At 38.6% G+C, this 17,788-nt stretch overlaps 1 protein-coding gene across 3 annotated transcripts in view; it reads left to right on the top strand.

The window, feature by feature from the left end:
• The window catches only part of NBAS (NBAS subunit of NRZ tethering complex), a 405,988-nt gene that overhangs the window by 256,261 nt on the left and 131,939 nt on the right, over window positions 1–17,788 (top strand). For all 3 annotated transcript variants that reach the window (XM_021924592.2, XM_003908295.5, XM_017947297.3), the window contains 5 exons: window positions 2,148–2,315; window positions 4,589–4,702; window positions 5,033–5,156; window positions 14,407–14,483; window positions 14,864–15,001. In XM_021924592.2, coding sequence (XP_021780284.2) covers window positions 2,148–2,315; window positions 4,589–4,702; window positions 5,033–5,156; window positions 14,407–14,483; window positions 14,864–15,001 — 621 coding nt within the window. The remainder of the gene's footprint in view (window positions 1–2,147; window positions 2,316–4,588; window positions 4,703–5,032; window positions 5,157–14,406; window positions 14,484–14,863; window positions 15,002–17,788) is intronic.

Below are 17,788 nucleotides of genomic sequence, written 5' to 3'. Positions count from 1 at the left end.
AGAAAACGAGTTCATGTGTGGAACACCAGCTATAAGGGAATCGAGGAAATACAGTTTTTGGCTTCTCAACTTCTAGCAACAGTAAGACAATCTGTAAGGGGGTCTGAGTGGAGTCGAGTGAACTAAACTGTAGTATCGGCCACAATCTGGAACCCAGGAGGAGATACTGTATTTTTTTGGCACTCAAACCTCAATTATTTTTTGTATTGTTGCCCTGATAGTATACAGGCTTTTTGTCTGTTTTTTTTCTTTATTTACATATCATTCATTTTTATATGTTGCTGTTTTTATAATTAAATTATAGTATATAATACTGCATTGAGTTGATGGTTTTTGCACTTTTTAATGCCCAAGAAACCAACAGGAAACAATTTTCTTTTCTTTTTTTTGCATGACCAAACCAGTTTACAATACTTACGGGGAACCTTAAACAATAGCCAGCTGGGTAAATTGTAAGCATTGGTTAATATAGCTTACATACGTTTCCCTTTAGAAGGAAGAATAAATGCATTTATTTGTGTCCTAATGTAATATATTTGTTTTCTGTTGCTGCTGTCTTATATTACCACAAACTTTGCAGCTTTTAAACAATGCAACTGATTATTTTACAGTTTCTGTAGGACAGAAATTTGACAGACTTGGTTGAATCTCTTCTTAGAGCCACACAAGGCCAAAATCAAGGTGCCAACAGGGCTGTGTTCTTTTCCAGAGGCTCTGGAGAAGATCTTGTTTCTGTGTTCTTTCATGGTGTTGGTAGGTTTAATTCCTCATGGTTGTAGGACTGAGGTCTGCATTATCTTACTGGATGTCGCCTGAGGGCTGTTCTCAGTGTCTACAGGCTGCCTACATTCCTTGGCCTGTGGTTCCCTTTTCTTCCTCTTCAAAGCCAACAACTGTGGGTTGAGTTCCCTACTGCTTCAAATCTCTCCTGCCTCTTCCTCCACGGCTTATCTCTGACACTCATTCTCCCTGATCCTCATTGAGAAATATCCTCTGCTTTAAGGGCGCTTGTGATTAGCTTGGTCCTACTCAGAGAATTCAGGATAATCTCCTTACTTCGAGGTCTGTGCCGTTAATCACACCTGCCATTTTCTTTGCCATGCCGTGTTACATGGTCACAGCTTCTAGGCATAAGGATATGGCCGTCACTGGGGGCCCATAATTCTACTTACCATATATGGCAACTGTCAAGTTGATCTAAAAGAGTGCGTTCTAAGTATTTGTTATGTGATGATGCCCTGGTAATTATTGATTACATGATTTATTACTTTATTATTACTTAAATTGTGTCTTAATGAATAACATGATGTAGACTTAAGTAGCCAAACCAAGCTATTACATTATCCTTCTATAAGTCACAACAAGCTATTGGTATTGATAAACTAAGCCTTAAGTTTTTCTTCTGTTTCACTGAGATTCTTAAGAAAAAAACATAAGTGGAAGTGGATAGACACTAAACTAAGAAGTTATAGAACAAATAATATTTTTCTTTGACTAAATGCAGATATGGTCTTCATCCTTTCGGTTTCAAAGACTGTAATTAATGAATTGACATTTTCTCCCTGTGGAATCTCTCAGATTAGTAAATGGAGAGTGAGAATTTCAGCTGATTGCTTCAGGATTGGCAGGAGGTACCACATAATAAACCCGTCAAACACTATTAATTACCTACTTGTTTGGACTGAAAACACGCCTTTTAATAGTTAAAGGTTGATTGTCTGAATATTCTACTTCTTTCTGGGTCACAGTAGCATTATTCAGATGAATAATTTATTTCTTAATTAACCTAAATAATAAATACTTTAAATGTATTGTCAAGGAAACAAATATGAGTATCTCATGGTTGGGATATTAGATTGGTAAAAAATAAAATACCAATTATTTGCTTTATAAATATTTTTGAGGGATTATTTAACTAATGCACTATGCTGTTTTTCTCTTCTCCCAATTTTATTTTTATTTTTTGGCAAATGATTGACAGAGGAACAATATGTTGATAGTACTCTTTTAACATTTATTTTGTAACAAGCCAAGATTAATGGATTTTTAAATTTATCTGTCTTGATGTTTAATATCTGATCATTTTAAGCAGTCACATTATCACTCTCTTTCCTGTTCTTATGAGAATGCATTTTTGCCCTTGCTAGGATGAAGTAGGTGTTCCAGGTAGCAATTCAGCTGACCTGTTACGCTGGACCACTGCTACCACCATGAAAGTCCTTTCCAACACCACGACCACCACTAAGGCAGTGCTGCAGGCTGTCAGTGATGGGCAATGGTGGAAGAAGTCTTTAACTTACCTTCGACCCCTTCAGGTAAGCAATGCATCTTTCTTCTTAAAATCAATTGCATGGTTTATATAAATTCATTAGCAATGTTTCAGTTGTTTTCACTGTTACATCTTTATCTTGTCTAGATTGTTCAAACAATCTCTTAAGAAATGTAGGCCTCTCATCAGATAGGGAATGAGTAATCTGTTTTATAGAATGTAATATCAGTACTTGCAAAGGACACTAATAGAGATTTAGGTAAGGCTTGGTTTATATATCAGAATTTAGCGAGATGAAAAGAAAAATTTTATCAATGCTTACTTGCTTTTGCTATATTTCTATAGGCTGGTAGTTGAGGAAGAGTGCTAGGAGGCAGATTGGGGGCTCTCAGGAAAGAAAACAGTTGAACAGATTCCTGTTTCCATTCTGGAAGTCAAAGTCAGGGCAGGGAGTTGAGCAACTGAGTTTGCTCTGCATTCTCATACTGCAGTCCTTTAATCTCACACTGGAAAACAAAGAGGAAAAACATACAACTATTAGCAGTTTGCCTCAAACACTCCTTGTGCATCTCATTCATTCATTCAGCAAATACTTATTAGGCATTATTTTCCTGTCAAATACTGTCCTTATTACTGGGAATATGGTGGAGAAACACTTCAGTCTAATTCCCTTCTCCTGTGGAACTTATATGTCAGCGAGGGAGACACAGAAAATACATATTTGTATAATAATGTAATGGCAGGTGATAACAAGCATGACAAAGATTACATAAGCAAGGTAGGTAGATCCTGAGGAGTGAAGTTCTGATTGAGATGGAGAAGTTAGGATTTTCAGAAAAGGAGTCACTTTGAGCAGAAATATGATTGAACCAAGGAGAACAAATACAAACCCTAGCTCCCCCGTACTGGGGCAGCACACTTGACATCTGCATAGAACATAAAAGGGGCCAGTGTGGTCTGAGCTGAGTGAACAACGGGGAGAATGGTAGGAGATGAGATCAGAAGGTGGTGGGGAGGCCCATCATTGAAAGCCACATGTAGACTGTGATAACAACTATAGATTTTGTTTTAAGTAAGATGGAAAGCTTTTGGAGAATTTCGGCAATGCTGTTGTATGATCCAGCTTTACTTTTACTATGCTCATTTAAGTGCTGTAGAAAGAGAAGAAAAGAGGCAGTGGAATCAGCCCTCCCGATGAGAGAAGTGGGTAGTTTGAACCAGGGTAGTGACAAAGGCAGTGAGAAGAGGTTGGTTTGTGGATGTATTTTTTAGACCTGCTGGTGGTCTGGATGTGGAAGAAAGAGGAGACCTAAGGACGGTGGTCCCTACAGTTGGATAAGTGAAGATGCCGTTTACTGAGACGCTATTAAATCTCAGCTGTAATTTTTATCATTTGCAGTGGCAGCTTCATCGTTTACCTAGACTATGCTTGGCATAAAGTAACCACAGTAAACCTTGGAGGAATGGGTGAATTCCTTTTACTTGCCTTTCCCAGTAAGGAGCTTTGCAATCTATTTGGAGAGAGCAAAACATAAAGACAGTTATCTATAATCTAGGCATACTACAGTTCTTGCTAATCTGCAGTGCTGGTAACAAGTCTTAAAGCCGTGTGTGGGTGGTAGTTGTGAAGGAGATGGGGATCATGAAAGGGACACAGTCATATCATCTTGCATCCATCTGGCAAGGATTCAGCAGGTAAGGCCTGAACTGGGCCTGGAAGGAAAGTTAGGATCTCACCAGGCAGTTGGCATGGCAGGACCCTCACAGTGGGAGAAAGACATAGAAGCGGATAGGATGCATAAAGCGGGCAGTTTGGTTGAGGTGGAAAGTTAGCCTTTAATGTTAGTTAACATTTAAAAACCTCAAATGATATTCCACGTAGTTTAGTTGTTAGGCTGTTGGTTGTTTGCCTCGTTCAGAGCTACTAAAGGATTTTTAAGCAGAGCAGCAACACGGACAAGATGATGTTTTCGAGTGGTTATTCTGACTGTAGTGTAGAAAACTCACCATGTGAACAACATTGACTGCTTCAGTGTTTCTAATTCATTGATGTCAAAGTGACCGGGAAAAGAAAAAGGCACTGCAGGGTGGGGTTGATGTGCTGCTCTTAGCATGTAGTAGTTATCCTTTATTCTCTGCTGGGTGTCTGTGACTCTGGCTCTCTTTTTAGGTCATGGGAAGCGCAGGAGGCATTGATCAGTTTCTCCTGAAATCAGCCTTTTCTTCCTCCCTCTCTCCCTTCTTTCCTTGCTTTTACTTCTTCTTCCTCCTTGCCTTCTCTTTCTTTTTATCCATTGTTCTTTACTGTTTTCTTTTTAGGGTCAAAAATGTGGTGGTGCATATCAAATCGGAACTACAGCCAATGAAGATCTAGAGAAACAAGGGTGTCATGCTTTTTATGAATCTGTCATCTCAAATCCTTTTGTCACTGAGGTAAGGACAGTGTGTCTAAGAACATAGATACAACTGTCATGCTGTTGTAGACAGTAGAAACAAAAACTAAAATTTTCCTGAAAATGGGCTTTTTATCTTGGTTCTTACTCATGTTAATCATTGGTTTTTACATGTGTTTTTGGTATATATTATGACACATTATGAGATTAAAATCTGTTTAAAAATGTTTCATAAAAATATGCTTTAGTTTCTGAGCAGTTATTATTCAGGTCACCAGAAAGCATAACATCCTATACTTGTGTTTTCTGAGCATATATTTGTAGGACAAAAGGCACCCTATTACATAGTGAAACTGCTTCTTTTGTCTAGTCTGAAGGAACCTATGACACTTATCAGCTTGTTCCAGTGGAAAGTTTTGCGGAAGTATTGCTGAGAACTGGAAAACTGGCAGAGGCTAAAAATAAAGGAGAAGAAGTATTTCCAACAACTGAAGGTAAGAGAGAAGGTTCTAGTTCCTTGACAGTGTGTAACTCTAGGTGTACATTGTTAACCAAGAATGTACGAATGAACAAGAGTTTGGAAAAGACATTTTTCAGTTTGAATTGCATAACTTGACACCATTATTCATTCATTTGTCCATTTATTAATTTTGTTTAAAACATTTATTGAGAACCTACTGTTTTCAGGATTTGTACTTATATTGAGGATTTAAACGGATGAATATCATTCCCATCTTTAACTGGCTAGTTATGTAAAGTGATTCTCATAGTGAATGGAAAAAATGCTCAATAAAATTTATTTCCTGATTTTATGCTTAATAGAATGTAGATCATATTTGATCTTCAGAATTTTCTGCTTGGTGGAATATCTTTCCATGTGGAAATTTTTGAAAAGAATTAAATGCATGCAAGTTTACCAAAGACAGCTTACAATTTATACCTTTTTTCCCTTTAGCCTCCTTCTTTTTAAGGTTCTAGGATAGTTTCTTTGACTGTGTCTTTTCAGTTCCCCCGCTCTCTGCTCTGCCATCCTTAGAGAATATCTCATAATTCAAAGGCTGCTGGAACTTCAGCTATCTTGTCTATATTTCAGATATCAGTGAGGAGGAAAAGGGTGACGGAAAAAGTTTTCTTGAAAGTCCTATCCACAACTTGCACTTATTATTTTATTACTTATTAGTACTTTTTATTGTATTACTGGCCACCTCTTACTGCCAATAAGCCTGGGCAGTGCTGTCTGTTAACTGAGCACTTTACTATGTAAAGTAAAATTCGGAAAAATGCATACAGGGAACAGAACTGCTAAATCCCCCCAAAAGCTGATACTATAGTTTATTTTTAGATGTTTTTTTCTATCACTATTCACATGCTGCTGGGGCGAAGAGAGGCAAATACCACTTCCCTATCCACTGTGTAGGTCCCTTGAACACTAGAGGTTTTTACTACGTTTACCATATTTCTTCGATTCTGAGATGCATGTTTTTCTATCTGTCCTTCTGTTATCAGGGCATGTATCACAGTTATGGATATATTTATGTTTCTTTTCTTCTCCGAAAAGCTATTATTAAATTTATGGCACATCTTACAATTGAAATTGAGTATATATGAAAAGTATAGTCGTGTTTCTCTTTCCCTGTTTAATTATTCTTTATTACTTCTTGCTTTTCTTTTCTTTTTATTGTCTTACATCAGTTGGCCCATGGATTAAATATGATTGGTTATCAAGGTAGTTTGTACAGATAGAATCTGAGCCCTTAAGAAAATACTAGGTTGGATGCGGACCTGTTATTTGGCATAATAATGGACTGAAGTAATAACCAGAACATTCGCAAACATTGGTTTATATGATATTTTTATTATTTAGTCTGTTAAGTGTGAGCATACCTTATTTTATTGTTCTGTGCTGTATTGCACTTCGCAGATACAGTGCTTTTTTAAAAATTGAAAGTTGATGGCAACGCTATGTCAAGTAAGTCTATCAGAACCATTTTTTCAACACTGTATGCTCATTTCATGTCTGTGTCACATTTTGATAATTGTGACAGTATTTCAAAGTTTTTCATGATTATTGTATCTGTTACAGTGATTTGTGATTAGTGATCTTTGATGTTACTCTTGTAATTGTTTTGGGGCACCATGAACTGCACCAGTGTAAGATGTAAACTTTTTTTTTTTTTTTTGAGACGGAGTCTTGCTCTGTCGCCCAGGCTGGAGTGCAGTGGCGCGATCTCGGCTCACTGCAAGCTCCGCCTCCCGGATTCAGGCCATTCTCGTGCCTCAGCCTACCGAGTAGCTGGGACTATAGGCGCCCGCCACCTCGCCCGGATAGTTTTTTTGTATTTTTTAGTAGAGACTGGGTTTCACCGTGTTAGCCAGGATGGTCTCGATCTCCTGACCTCATGATCCACCCGTCTTGGCCTCCCAAAGTGCTGGGATTACAGGCTTGAGCCACCGCGCCCGGCCCTCTTAGGTAAATTTTAATGGTAGAATTGCTTTGTCAAATATGGGTTTATTTAGTTTTATAAGGCACCACCAGAATCTCTTACTTTCAGCTGTTGTGGATTTTCTGGGCTGTAGTTTTTCAAGACTGCAGGTTTTCTATCTGAGTTTTGCCTGCCCAACATGTCACGGGCAGTAGCTTGCCCTCAGGATTGAAGCTGTAAAGATGGGAAACTCACCATTCATTCTTTCAAATGGCAGCCATCCTCCAGTTTCTCTTTGCTTTAGGTACCTATCCAGTGACTTTTAATACTTGTTTGTTGTTGTTGTTGGTGGTGGTGGTTTGTTTTGTGTTGGAGTTTCTCGTTGTTGCCCAGGCTGGAGTGCAGTGGTGTAATCTTGGCACACTGCAGTCTCTGCCTCCCAGGTTCAAGCAATTCTCATGCCTCAGCCTCCCAAGTAGCTGGAACTACAGGTGCATGCCATCATGTCCAGATAGTTTTTTTTTTTTTTTTTTTTGTATTTTTAATAGTGATGGAGTTTTACCATCTTGGCTTGGCCAGGATGGTCTCGAACTCCTGGCTTCAAGTGATCCACCCGCCTGGGCCTCCCAAAGTGCTGGGATTACAGGAATGAGCCACCAGGAATGAGCCACCAGGCCTGGCCTTTTAATACTTGAGTTTACAGTTTTAATCTGTAGGAGGGCTGTCTGGATAATATAACCCAATCACTGAAGAATTTAAATAGAATTACTATTGTGGATTTCACTGGAGTTCACCAGGTGACGTGTGGTTAAAGTCTGAGTCATAGTTTCCCAGAAAGGGTAATAGAAAGCCAGAGAGCCTTTTGCTTAGGATTAATTCTGAGGAGTCAACTCATGAATGAAATCTTTAACTGGTCGAGAGAATTTTGCTTATTCTGCAGCTGGCTGTGGTGGTTGAAATAGATGTGAAGAAGTCCCGAGGGAGTTAGACCTCATGGATGTTCGGGTGAGTGAGCTGTACAAGCTCAGCAGCATTTCTGGAGGAGATGCTGAAATGAGGAGATGCTCAAAGTGAGAATTTAAAAACCACATGGCAGTAGCAATGAAAATTGCAGTTGTGTGTATTGTTCGACCCAGTAGCTCTACTTCTAGGAATTTATCCTAAGAATATCTTCATTCACGTTCTTAAAATGGCATATGTTAATTGTTTGTCATAGCGTAACGTTGTCAATAGCCGGATAGGTACGGATCGAGAAAGATATTGATCTTACTTTGGATCTTCTGTTTCCTGTCTTTACAGATGAACTGCCTTTCTGAGTTTGGCAGACATACATAAGCTTCCAAGCCTGTGTAAAAACAAGATAACACTATCTCCTTGCAGGATTTTTGAGACACTTAGAGCTAAGTGATGTAAAACACCTATTTCATGTTTGACTCACTCAGAGCATATATTTTTTAAATTATAGGTATTTGTGTTTTAGATTAATTATATTATTTTTGTTATACAAAGCAATGGCATGAGCACAGGCAGAGAGTTTGGATAACAGACTGGTTTGGTTGACATACAGGGTGGGTTTAATGGCAAATTAAAACCACAAATTAAGGTTGGCCCATATTTATGGAGACTTTAAATACTCAATAGGAAATGTTAACTTTCGTTTTTTAGGGAATGGGAAACTAAGGAAGATTCTTTCTCTAAGCTAGAGAATGACACAAATTACTCAGTGCTTGAGTAAAATTAATATGAAACTGCTATTTTAAGAAAGTGCTGGAAGGAGAAAGACTGATGGCATCAGGTAGAACAGCATTGGGGGGCTGTTGAAAGGGTCTAATTTTTCAACAATTAAAGCCTAGAGTTTGTGGCGGTGAAAATAGAAAGTATGTGTGAAAGAGTTCTTTCGAAATTATTCAGTTGGATTTGATGAGGAACCAAGTGCTGGCAGCAGAGGAGAGGATGAAGTCCAAGATAACTCTGTGGTGTTAAGTTGAGTTTATTGGGAAAATAAGGTATTATTTTAGAAATATGAAAGATATTAGGTAAAGAATTATTAATTTGAGGTAGCATTTGAGTGGCAGTGTCCAACAAGGAGTTGATAAGGCCAGTCTTGTGAGATGGTTCAAACCTGAATAGTGGGAAAATAGACCAGGGTACCAGTTGAATTTAAGAATAGAATTGAGACTGGGCATGGTAGCTCATGCCCGTAATCCCAGCATTTTGAGAATTTGAGGCAGGAGGATCACTTGAGGCCATCAGTTGAAGACCAGCTTCGGCAACATGAACATTTTTTTTGTCTCTACAAAAAAATTTTAAAGAAATAGTCTGGTGTGGTGGCACATATCTGTCGTTCTAGCTACATGGGAGGCTGAGGCAGGAGGTTCACTTGAGCCCAGATTTTGAGGCTTTAGTGAGCCAAGATTGTCCCATTCCACTGCAGCCTGGGCAATAGACTGAGACCCCATCTTTTTAAAAAGGAAAGAAAAAAAAAGAATGTAGTGGAATTCTCTAGTTGGGGATGTAAGGTGGGATTAAGAGACAGTGTTGAACTGACCTAACTGATTACTCACATTGAACAATCAAGGATGAAGATCTGGTGACACACATAGAGGAGGATCATCTGAGGAACAGGTACAAGAGAACTCAGTGTCTTTGAAGCCAAAGGCAGGCCTATCTGGGAGTGCCTAGTGCTTCAGTGAGATTTAAGAGAGAAAAGACCTTGGGTTTGGTGACCTTTGGAGATCGTATTAGGATCTCCAAAGGGACCAGGGATGGAGGTACTTGAGGAAAAAGTGAGTGTCAAGGTAATGGGTGCAGTGGGGCAGACCACTCATTGGTAAGGTTAGCAGTGAAAAGAAAGGGGACTGTGGAGGTTGTCAGAGTGGAGAGTTATCAAGGGGAGAATTCTTTTCTAACACTGTGGTGATTTGTTTGTGTGTTGGCACTAGGCAAAGAAAAAAGTTACTGTGACTCTAAATCCTCTCTTGTAAGTTGAGGAAAACATCTAACTTCTTCCATAGAGAGGTTGTGAGGGGGAACTAATTCAAACGATTGCTGAGTGCTCATTGAGAAGCGCTAAGCCACAGGAAATAAGATAACAGATGTGTATCAGCTCATCAGGTGTGACTATATAAGTCTAGTCTTGCTTCTTGATGAAATTAGTCTTTATGCTTAAATGCAATCGTTAATTCATTAATAATTATGATTTATATAAAATGGAAATAACTCTCTGTTACACTGTGGTTGTTATTGGAAGAACCTTTTATCAATCATTTTTAGGGGGAAATGAAAACATGTTATAACTGAAGAAAAGAATTTGTTTACTCAAGCCTGTGATTTATAGAAGGATGGAGGGAACCTACTGGGTATTTTCTGTGTGCTAGAGTGATGCTCTGCACTTTGCATACTTTACTTCATTTAATCCTCATTTACATTGGAAGCAAATATGCTTCAGACCCCAAATGCAAAATACTCTGAAAACCAGAAAGATTTTTATAATTTGTTTGGCATCAAAACCTGAACTAAACTGACATGAGGCTACTTTATAGTCTGCTTATCTCACTTAATATAAGTATTCAAATGTTTTGCAGAAGAGATATTAATGTCTTTGATTATTGGGTGTTCCCACACCATACTTAGGGTGTCATGTAATACATGATATGTATATAGCACAACCTCCTAAAGTCCAAAACATTCTGAATTCTGGAACTCAATATTATGTAGTCAATCAGTTGACCTAAGCTTTGATCCCAGGACTTTCTGGTTCTGACAGTGGTTTCCTTCCTGTTGTATCATTCGGTTTGATTTTGTAGGCAAGAGATTCATTATATATTTATAGATTTTGTTGTAGTTGTTGTTCTAAAACATGCCTGGGATTTTGGTTTTATTTGGGTATTGGTCAGACACACAGACATGGAAACGATTGTCACGAAGGAAGAAGTTTATATTCACAGATCCCTAAAAATGGAAGGCAGGACACACCCAGGTGGGGAGGCATCCTGGTGGTTTAGAGGCAGAAGGAGCCAGGTGAAAGCGTGGGTGAGGGCCTGGGTTTCATGGGAAGTAATAGGCGAGGCAGGGTAGGCAAGCTTGGGCAAATTGAAGATTGAATTGTATGGATAATTTGGGTGGGCTCTGGGATGTAGGGGTGGTCTCTGATTGTTTAGTTACCTTGCTGTGGAGTGATTAAAACAGAGGATTATTGCCTCTTGGAGTAGAAAAGCCAAGATAGGGGAGGTGGTTCAAAGTATGGGCTGTGATTGGTTTGTTTGCAATGTCAGATGTGTGCTCACAGGCAAGTTATTTTACTCTCTAGGGATTAGCTAGACCTGGGAGGGGAAGTCTCTCCAGGATTAACAAGGCCCCCACCATGTCAAAGCAGTGCAAAAAAGACAAAAACAACAACAACAACAACAACATGATTCATAAATAGTTGTATTTATGAAGTAAAGTCTATGTCCATATTATTCACTTGGAACAAACATCTGTATTTTAGCGTGATGATTTTCACCACTTAGTAAAACTAACATTGATGACCCTTTAGACAACTTTATGAGTGTGATTTTTGTCGTTACTTTGAGCTCATGAAAATTAACTGTGTATTTTCCTTTTTGCCTGCTGTAAGCCTTATATTCAATTATATATGTTCAAAAAATGTTAGTGACCATTTTGTGAGTTTGGTCTATGATATAACTATTTCAAAAATAAACCTACTGGAACTTACCTATCTAAATGAAAATTCTCTCCTTCAAAGACATTTCCTGGGGACTATGCATTTATTGCAACGATATCATCATTGCTGTTTTTTGTTGGGTTGTTTTTGTTTTGGGATTTTCCTCGAGCCTGTAGCATATTATTTGGAATATCTTCAGTGGTCACATATTTTTATCCCTTGAGGGTGCTTTGTGTTTTGGAAATGAGCAAATGGATATTAAATGAAGGGAAAGATTGAGTTGATGTTATGATAAAAAGTTAGATGTGACTGGAAGACTGTAATAAGACTTCATTTCCTAGATGGGCCTGAGATTGGTTCCAACTACAACTCCAAGAAAGAAGGTCTCCAACCTGGAGAAACCACCACACACCTGAAATAAGGGCTCCTGAGGGCTCCTTTGAAGAGACAGTGCTAAGCTTGATGAGTGGGTTCAGATATGCTTGTTTGAAAATTGGCCTCTTTTGTATCTAAAGAAGGGAGTATCTGAAGAAAATTAAAATGGAGTGGGAAAAAAACTAGGTGAGGTTGCAATTGAAGTCCACCTTTTAAATGACTATAAGAAATAAAATTAACAGAGAAGAATTATTACTTTATAAAATAGAATTATTTTTCTCTCAAAATAAGGATCCTGAAGGACTGTTAGGCAGCTATCAAATAATAGAATATATAAGGTAGTGATAAGTCAAGTAGGCAGCCGTGTGTGTGTGTATGTGTGTGTGTGTGTGTGTATTGTGTATTTGTATAGTATGTTATTTCTAGGATCTAAGTAAATCCTTCTCAATTAGTTTAGAATTTTCAGCAGTTTCTGCATGCTTTCTCTTTCTGGTATCAAAAATTTATAGCTTGACACCTTCATTCTTCATTTGTTAGTCTTCTGGGGTGTATTCACTAATTTTCCTCCTCCTCCTCCTCCTCCTCCTCCTCCTCCTCTTCTTCCTCCTCTTCCTCCCCCCTCCTCTTTTTTCTTCTTCTTCTTTTTCCTCCTTCTCCTCTTACTCCTCCTGCCTCCCACCCCTCCCCCCTCCTCCTCTTTCTTTTTCTTCTTCTTTCTTCTTTTCTCTCTTCTCTCTTCTCCTTCTCCTTCTTCTTCTTTCTTTCTTTTTTAGACAGGGTCTTGTTCTGTCATCCAGGCAGTGCAGTGGCATAATCATAGCTCGCTGCAGCATCAACCTCCTGGGCTCAAGTGATCCTCCCACCTCAGCCTCCTGAGTAGCTGGGACTATAGGCATATCCCACCATTGCCCAGCTATTTTTTTAAATTTTTTGTAGAGATGGGGTCTCACTGTGTTGTCCAGGCTGTTTTCAAACTCCTGGACTCAACCGATCTTCCCACCTTGGTCTCCTAAAGTGTTGGGATTACAGGCATGAACCCCCATGCCCAGCTGTGTTTTCTTTGATATTATAATAGGTTGTACAAAATTTGGTTTGGGCCCTTTGAATAGTATTTTGAATTATTTCTTTAGAGTCTTTTTATTCTTGAAAAGATTCTAATTCATAAGGCAGTGTCTGGTTCAAAGAAGGTTCTTGTTGATACTGAGTAAAGGAATAAATTTGGAAGTAGACCTTGAAATAAATAGCTTTTGATTACAAAATATCTCTAAAGCTGTATGATTCCTTGCAGGGGCTGAGGCTGACTGGTGGTCCATTTGGTTCATAAGGTTTGGATAACATGTAGGAAATGAATATTTGGAGAACTGATGTTCCCTTTGTAGATATACAGTGGGGAAGACACAGCAGATTTTCTTTGTGAATCACCCACAGGAAATTTTGAGTTCTAGGTCAGCCTCCGACACTTGAGCCATTTGTAGGTTCCTCCTCACCCTCCCACCCTGATCGGCATTAGTGCCGATCATGAGAGTGTGTTTTTTAAAAATAAAGAATTCATATTGTGATTACATATGACTACCTAGTATTTGCTACTGAGATCCTAAATGAATAGGATACATCCTTATTGAAACAAACTGTGTACAAACACAGACCATATTGGCAATGCATGCTCTTACGTTAAAGCTATGACATTGGCAAGTTGTGGTTTGTGTAAAAAATTATGTGAAAAAGAAAAGTTTTTAATGGCTGGGATATTTTAAGATATATAAGCAAAACAAAAGACTGATTTTCTTTTTGTGGAGCATCATGAAGAGGGGTGTTTTGGAAGGAACAAAATCATATTATCGTCATTGTAGTAATCAAAAGATTTACCCTAAATTTGCACTCTTGATGCTATTTTATTGCTCTGATATTTAGTACTCATATTATCACCCTCCGTATTAGCTAACGTTGATACACAATTTTGTAGCATGGTCTGCATCTTTAAAACCGAAAGACCCAGCTCTAGGAAACCAGCCTCTCTCATGTCTTTGCACTTAGCCTTTGCAGCTGCCCTGACAGAATTTCCTCATGTGTAAATAACCAACAGTATGCTTTTTCTGAATGAAGGCAAGGTTACTATTTAACACGGTTCCATGTGATCTGTGTTTAGATGATGCTGAACAGACTTTCATAAAAGGTCTCCGCCACAAACTATTTGTTGAAATCTTATAGGGCTGAAACCATGGCACTTAATGACTATCATATGCAACCTCAGTAAAATAATGTTTCTTTTTCTGCATTCAGTTCTCTTGCAACTGGCAAGTGAAGCCTTGCCAAATGACATGACCTTGGCTCTTGCTTATCTTCTTGCCTTACCACAGGTAAGTTTGCCTTACCACTGAAGAACTTAAAAATGATCAATGAAAAATGCGTACTGTGAATTTTCATCGGTAAAATTGTTTATTGCATGTCATTTCCTCCTCTTAGTTCTTAGGTAATAAAGGATCCTGGTCAGTATCTAGAGAGTCAGTTCTACAGTTAGCTTAAATGTCGATCTTTACATCCACTTTTATTGCATAGGATCTGCTTTGTAGTGCCTTATAATTTTTAATGTAGTTATTATTAAGTTGATCTTGAACTTGAGTTGATATAATGGGAACTTTGGATGAAAAATCTGCAGGAATGACTAGAAATGTAATGGTTTATAATGATCTTCTTAATTTCCTTTCAGCTGAGTTAATTCTAACATGTTCCCTCCTAGGTGTTAGATGCTAACCGGTGCTTTGAAAAGCAGTCCCCCTCTGCGTTATCTCTCCAACTGGCAGCGTATTACTATAGCCTCCAGATCTATGCCCGACTGGCCCCATGTTTCAGGGACAAGTGCCATCCTCTTTACAGAGTGAGTCTTCATGATTTCCACCTTATTAATGAGCAGAGTTAAGCCTTTTCTAAAATGCTCAAAACACGTGTTTAATTTTTGGAGGAACTGATCGTGTTTGTATCGAGAATGTATTCCAAGTGGCAGGCAGCCCTTGGCTTTTCTGTATTCAACGAAGTTGCTTTTCCAGACATCAGTAAGTAGAGTTTAATATTTATTGTGAATATTGATTCCTCCCTCTAACTTTTCTTTCATTTACTTAATTTTACTAAGTGCTTAGTTAGGAATGGCTAAAGTAGTAGGAAAGGCAAAATGGAGAACTGTTTGTTTAATTGACTTTCTAAAAGGAAGATGGCTGTGCCTAACTTAGGAAAGTAGGCAACATAATTCTTTGAGCAATACTGCACTTTATTTTTTTTTAAGCCAGAGGTATGAGAGTAGTCGGTTGTACAGACAGAATGTTGAAACATATTATTCCTACTTGCCATAAGCCTCAGACAGCTTTTATGTAACTTTGTTGTTAATTTCCAAGTGAAAGCAGGTAAACATGGCCTCAAGTTACATGCGTCTTCTTTTGTAGAGACAAAAGTATTGCAGATGCCACTGGAAAATCCTTCCAAGTACTTGTATAGACAGACCAGTTTTAATTATCAGCATTGCGAAATTATCTAATTTTTGTATTGGATCATTTTAAGAGTAGATAATTAAATTGATTAGACTTTATAATCCACTGTGTACATAAATCCAAGGTCCAGATTTTATTGAGGCAAGAGTCCTCCTTTCCCAACCCCAAACAAATTCTAATACAACTTATATTTTTCCTGTTTTGCCTGATAGTAAATTACTTTATACCAAAATGAAAAGTCCCAAAGCATGTACTACTTTTGACTGGGTAAGTTAGGAGAAAATCGTTCAATTCCATCCCACCTTTTGTATCTCGCCATCACTCTTTCCAAACTCAGATAGTGCAGTCACTCTATAAGAAAGCCCGTTTAGCCAGGCGCGGTGGCTCATGCCTGTAATCCTGGCACTTTGGGAGGCTGAAGCAGGCAGATCATGAGGTCAGGAGATCGAGACCATCCTGGCTAACACGGTGAAAACCCGTCTCTACTAAAATTACAAAAAAATTAGCCAGGCGTGGTGCAGGCGCCTGTAGTCCCAGCTGCTCGGGAGGCAGGAGAATAGCATGAACCCAGGAGGCAGGGCTTGCAGTGAGCCGAGATCGTGCCACTGCACTCCAGCCTGGGCAACACAGTGAGACTCTGCCTCAAAAAAAAAAAAAAAAAAGGCTATTTAAGATTTCCACAGTTAAAACTGGCAAAGAAATAAAGCAGAATACTGAAAGATAAGAGTTAACGTAAGGATGTGTTTAGCTTGGTTTCTGTGTTCTTATAGTTCTTCCACATTGTAGAAAGCTTATTTTATTTCCAGGTCTTATGTTTTATGTAAGGAAATAATTTCATGTGTCTGTCAAAGTTCTAGCTGCCTCAACCTTCCAAATCATATCTAAGAACTAGAATGATGTGAAAACCTTCCATTTGTGGTGATAGATAGGCTTTCATCCATCAGTGTTTATTTACAACAAGACACGTGGAAAGACCATCCATAACAGGTGACTCTCCCCGGACACCATCACTATTGGGTGTGTATTGGTTATGGGCATAGTTTTATTCTCATGTCAGCATTTGGACGAGAAACAGGAATGCTTTATTCTTTTAACCAGCTCACTTAAGGTGTTACTTTGTTTTGGGAATAGTGTTTTTTTGTTGTTGTTGTTCTTTGGTAGATACTGCTGCTTTATACAGATGCTTATTTTATATAACTGTATTATACTCAAGTAATTTTGTTTTTTTTTTTTTACATCTCAGGTATGGTTTTATGTGAAATAAGAAACATGCATTAATATGTGTTATAAATTAAGGGACTGAAGTGATTAAGTGGAAATTTGGCAAATTTGTTTTACTCTTACCTTTTCATTAGCGCTACGTGCGTACACAAGTACTAAATAATTTCCTCTAAATCTCTAAGTACGTTGGAACACAATGAAGCTTTACTTTGACCAAATGCATATGGTAAACTTGAATTTTTTCCCCCTAAAAGTCAGTGGAGTTATCAAATATATTTGACTGAGGTCTCTAAGTGGATGTCATTGAACTGGGATGCCAGTGCTGAAATTAGATCTCACTCTTCCATTCCAACTATATCATTTATATTAAGGTCCTACTGTTTGCCTACCCCATGCTGTACCTTTCCTGAATATGTAAGATTGGAAGGCCACTATATTTGTCCATTTTCATACTGCTATAAAGAACTTCCCAGGCCAGGCACAGTGGCTTATTCCTGTAATCACAGCACTTCGGGAGGCTGAGGCAGGTTGATCCCTTGAGGTTGGGAGTTCGAGACCGGCCTGGCCAACATGGTGAAACCTTGCCTCTACTAAAGATACAAAAATTAGCTGGGCATGGTGGTAGGCACCTGTAATCCCAACTACTGAGGAGGCTGAGGCAGGAGAATCGCTTGAATCTGGGAGGCGGAGGTTGCAGTGAGCCGAGATTGCGCCATTGCATTCCAGCCTGGGTGACAAGAGTGGAATTCCGTCTCAAAAAAAATAAATAAATAAAAAGAAAATAAAAAAATAAAATTCCCTCGAGACTGAGTAATTTATAAAGGAAAGAGATTTAATTGACTCACAGTTCAGCGTGGCTGGGGAGGCCTCAGGAAACTTACAATCATGGAGGAAGGTGAGGGGGAACCAGGGCACCTTCTTCACAAAATGGCAGGAAAGAGAAATGCCAAGCAAAGGGGGAA

Source organism: Papio anubis, chromosome 14, assembly GCF_008728515.1.
Source record: "Papio anubis isolate 15944 chromosome 14, Panubis1.0, whole genome shotgun sequence".
NCBI lineage: Eukaryota > Metazoa > Chordata > Mammalia > Primates > Cercopithecidae > Papio > Papio anubis.
This window is presented reverse-complemented; position numbering and strand designations above follow the sequence as displayed.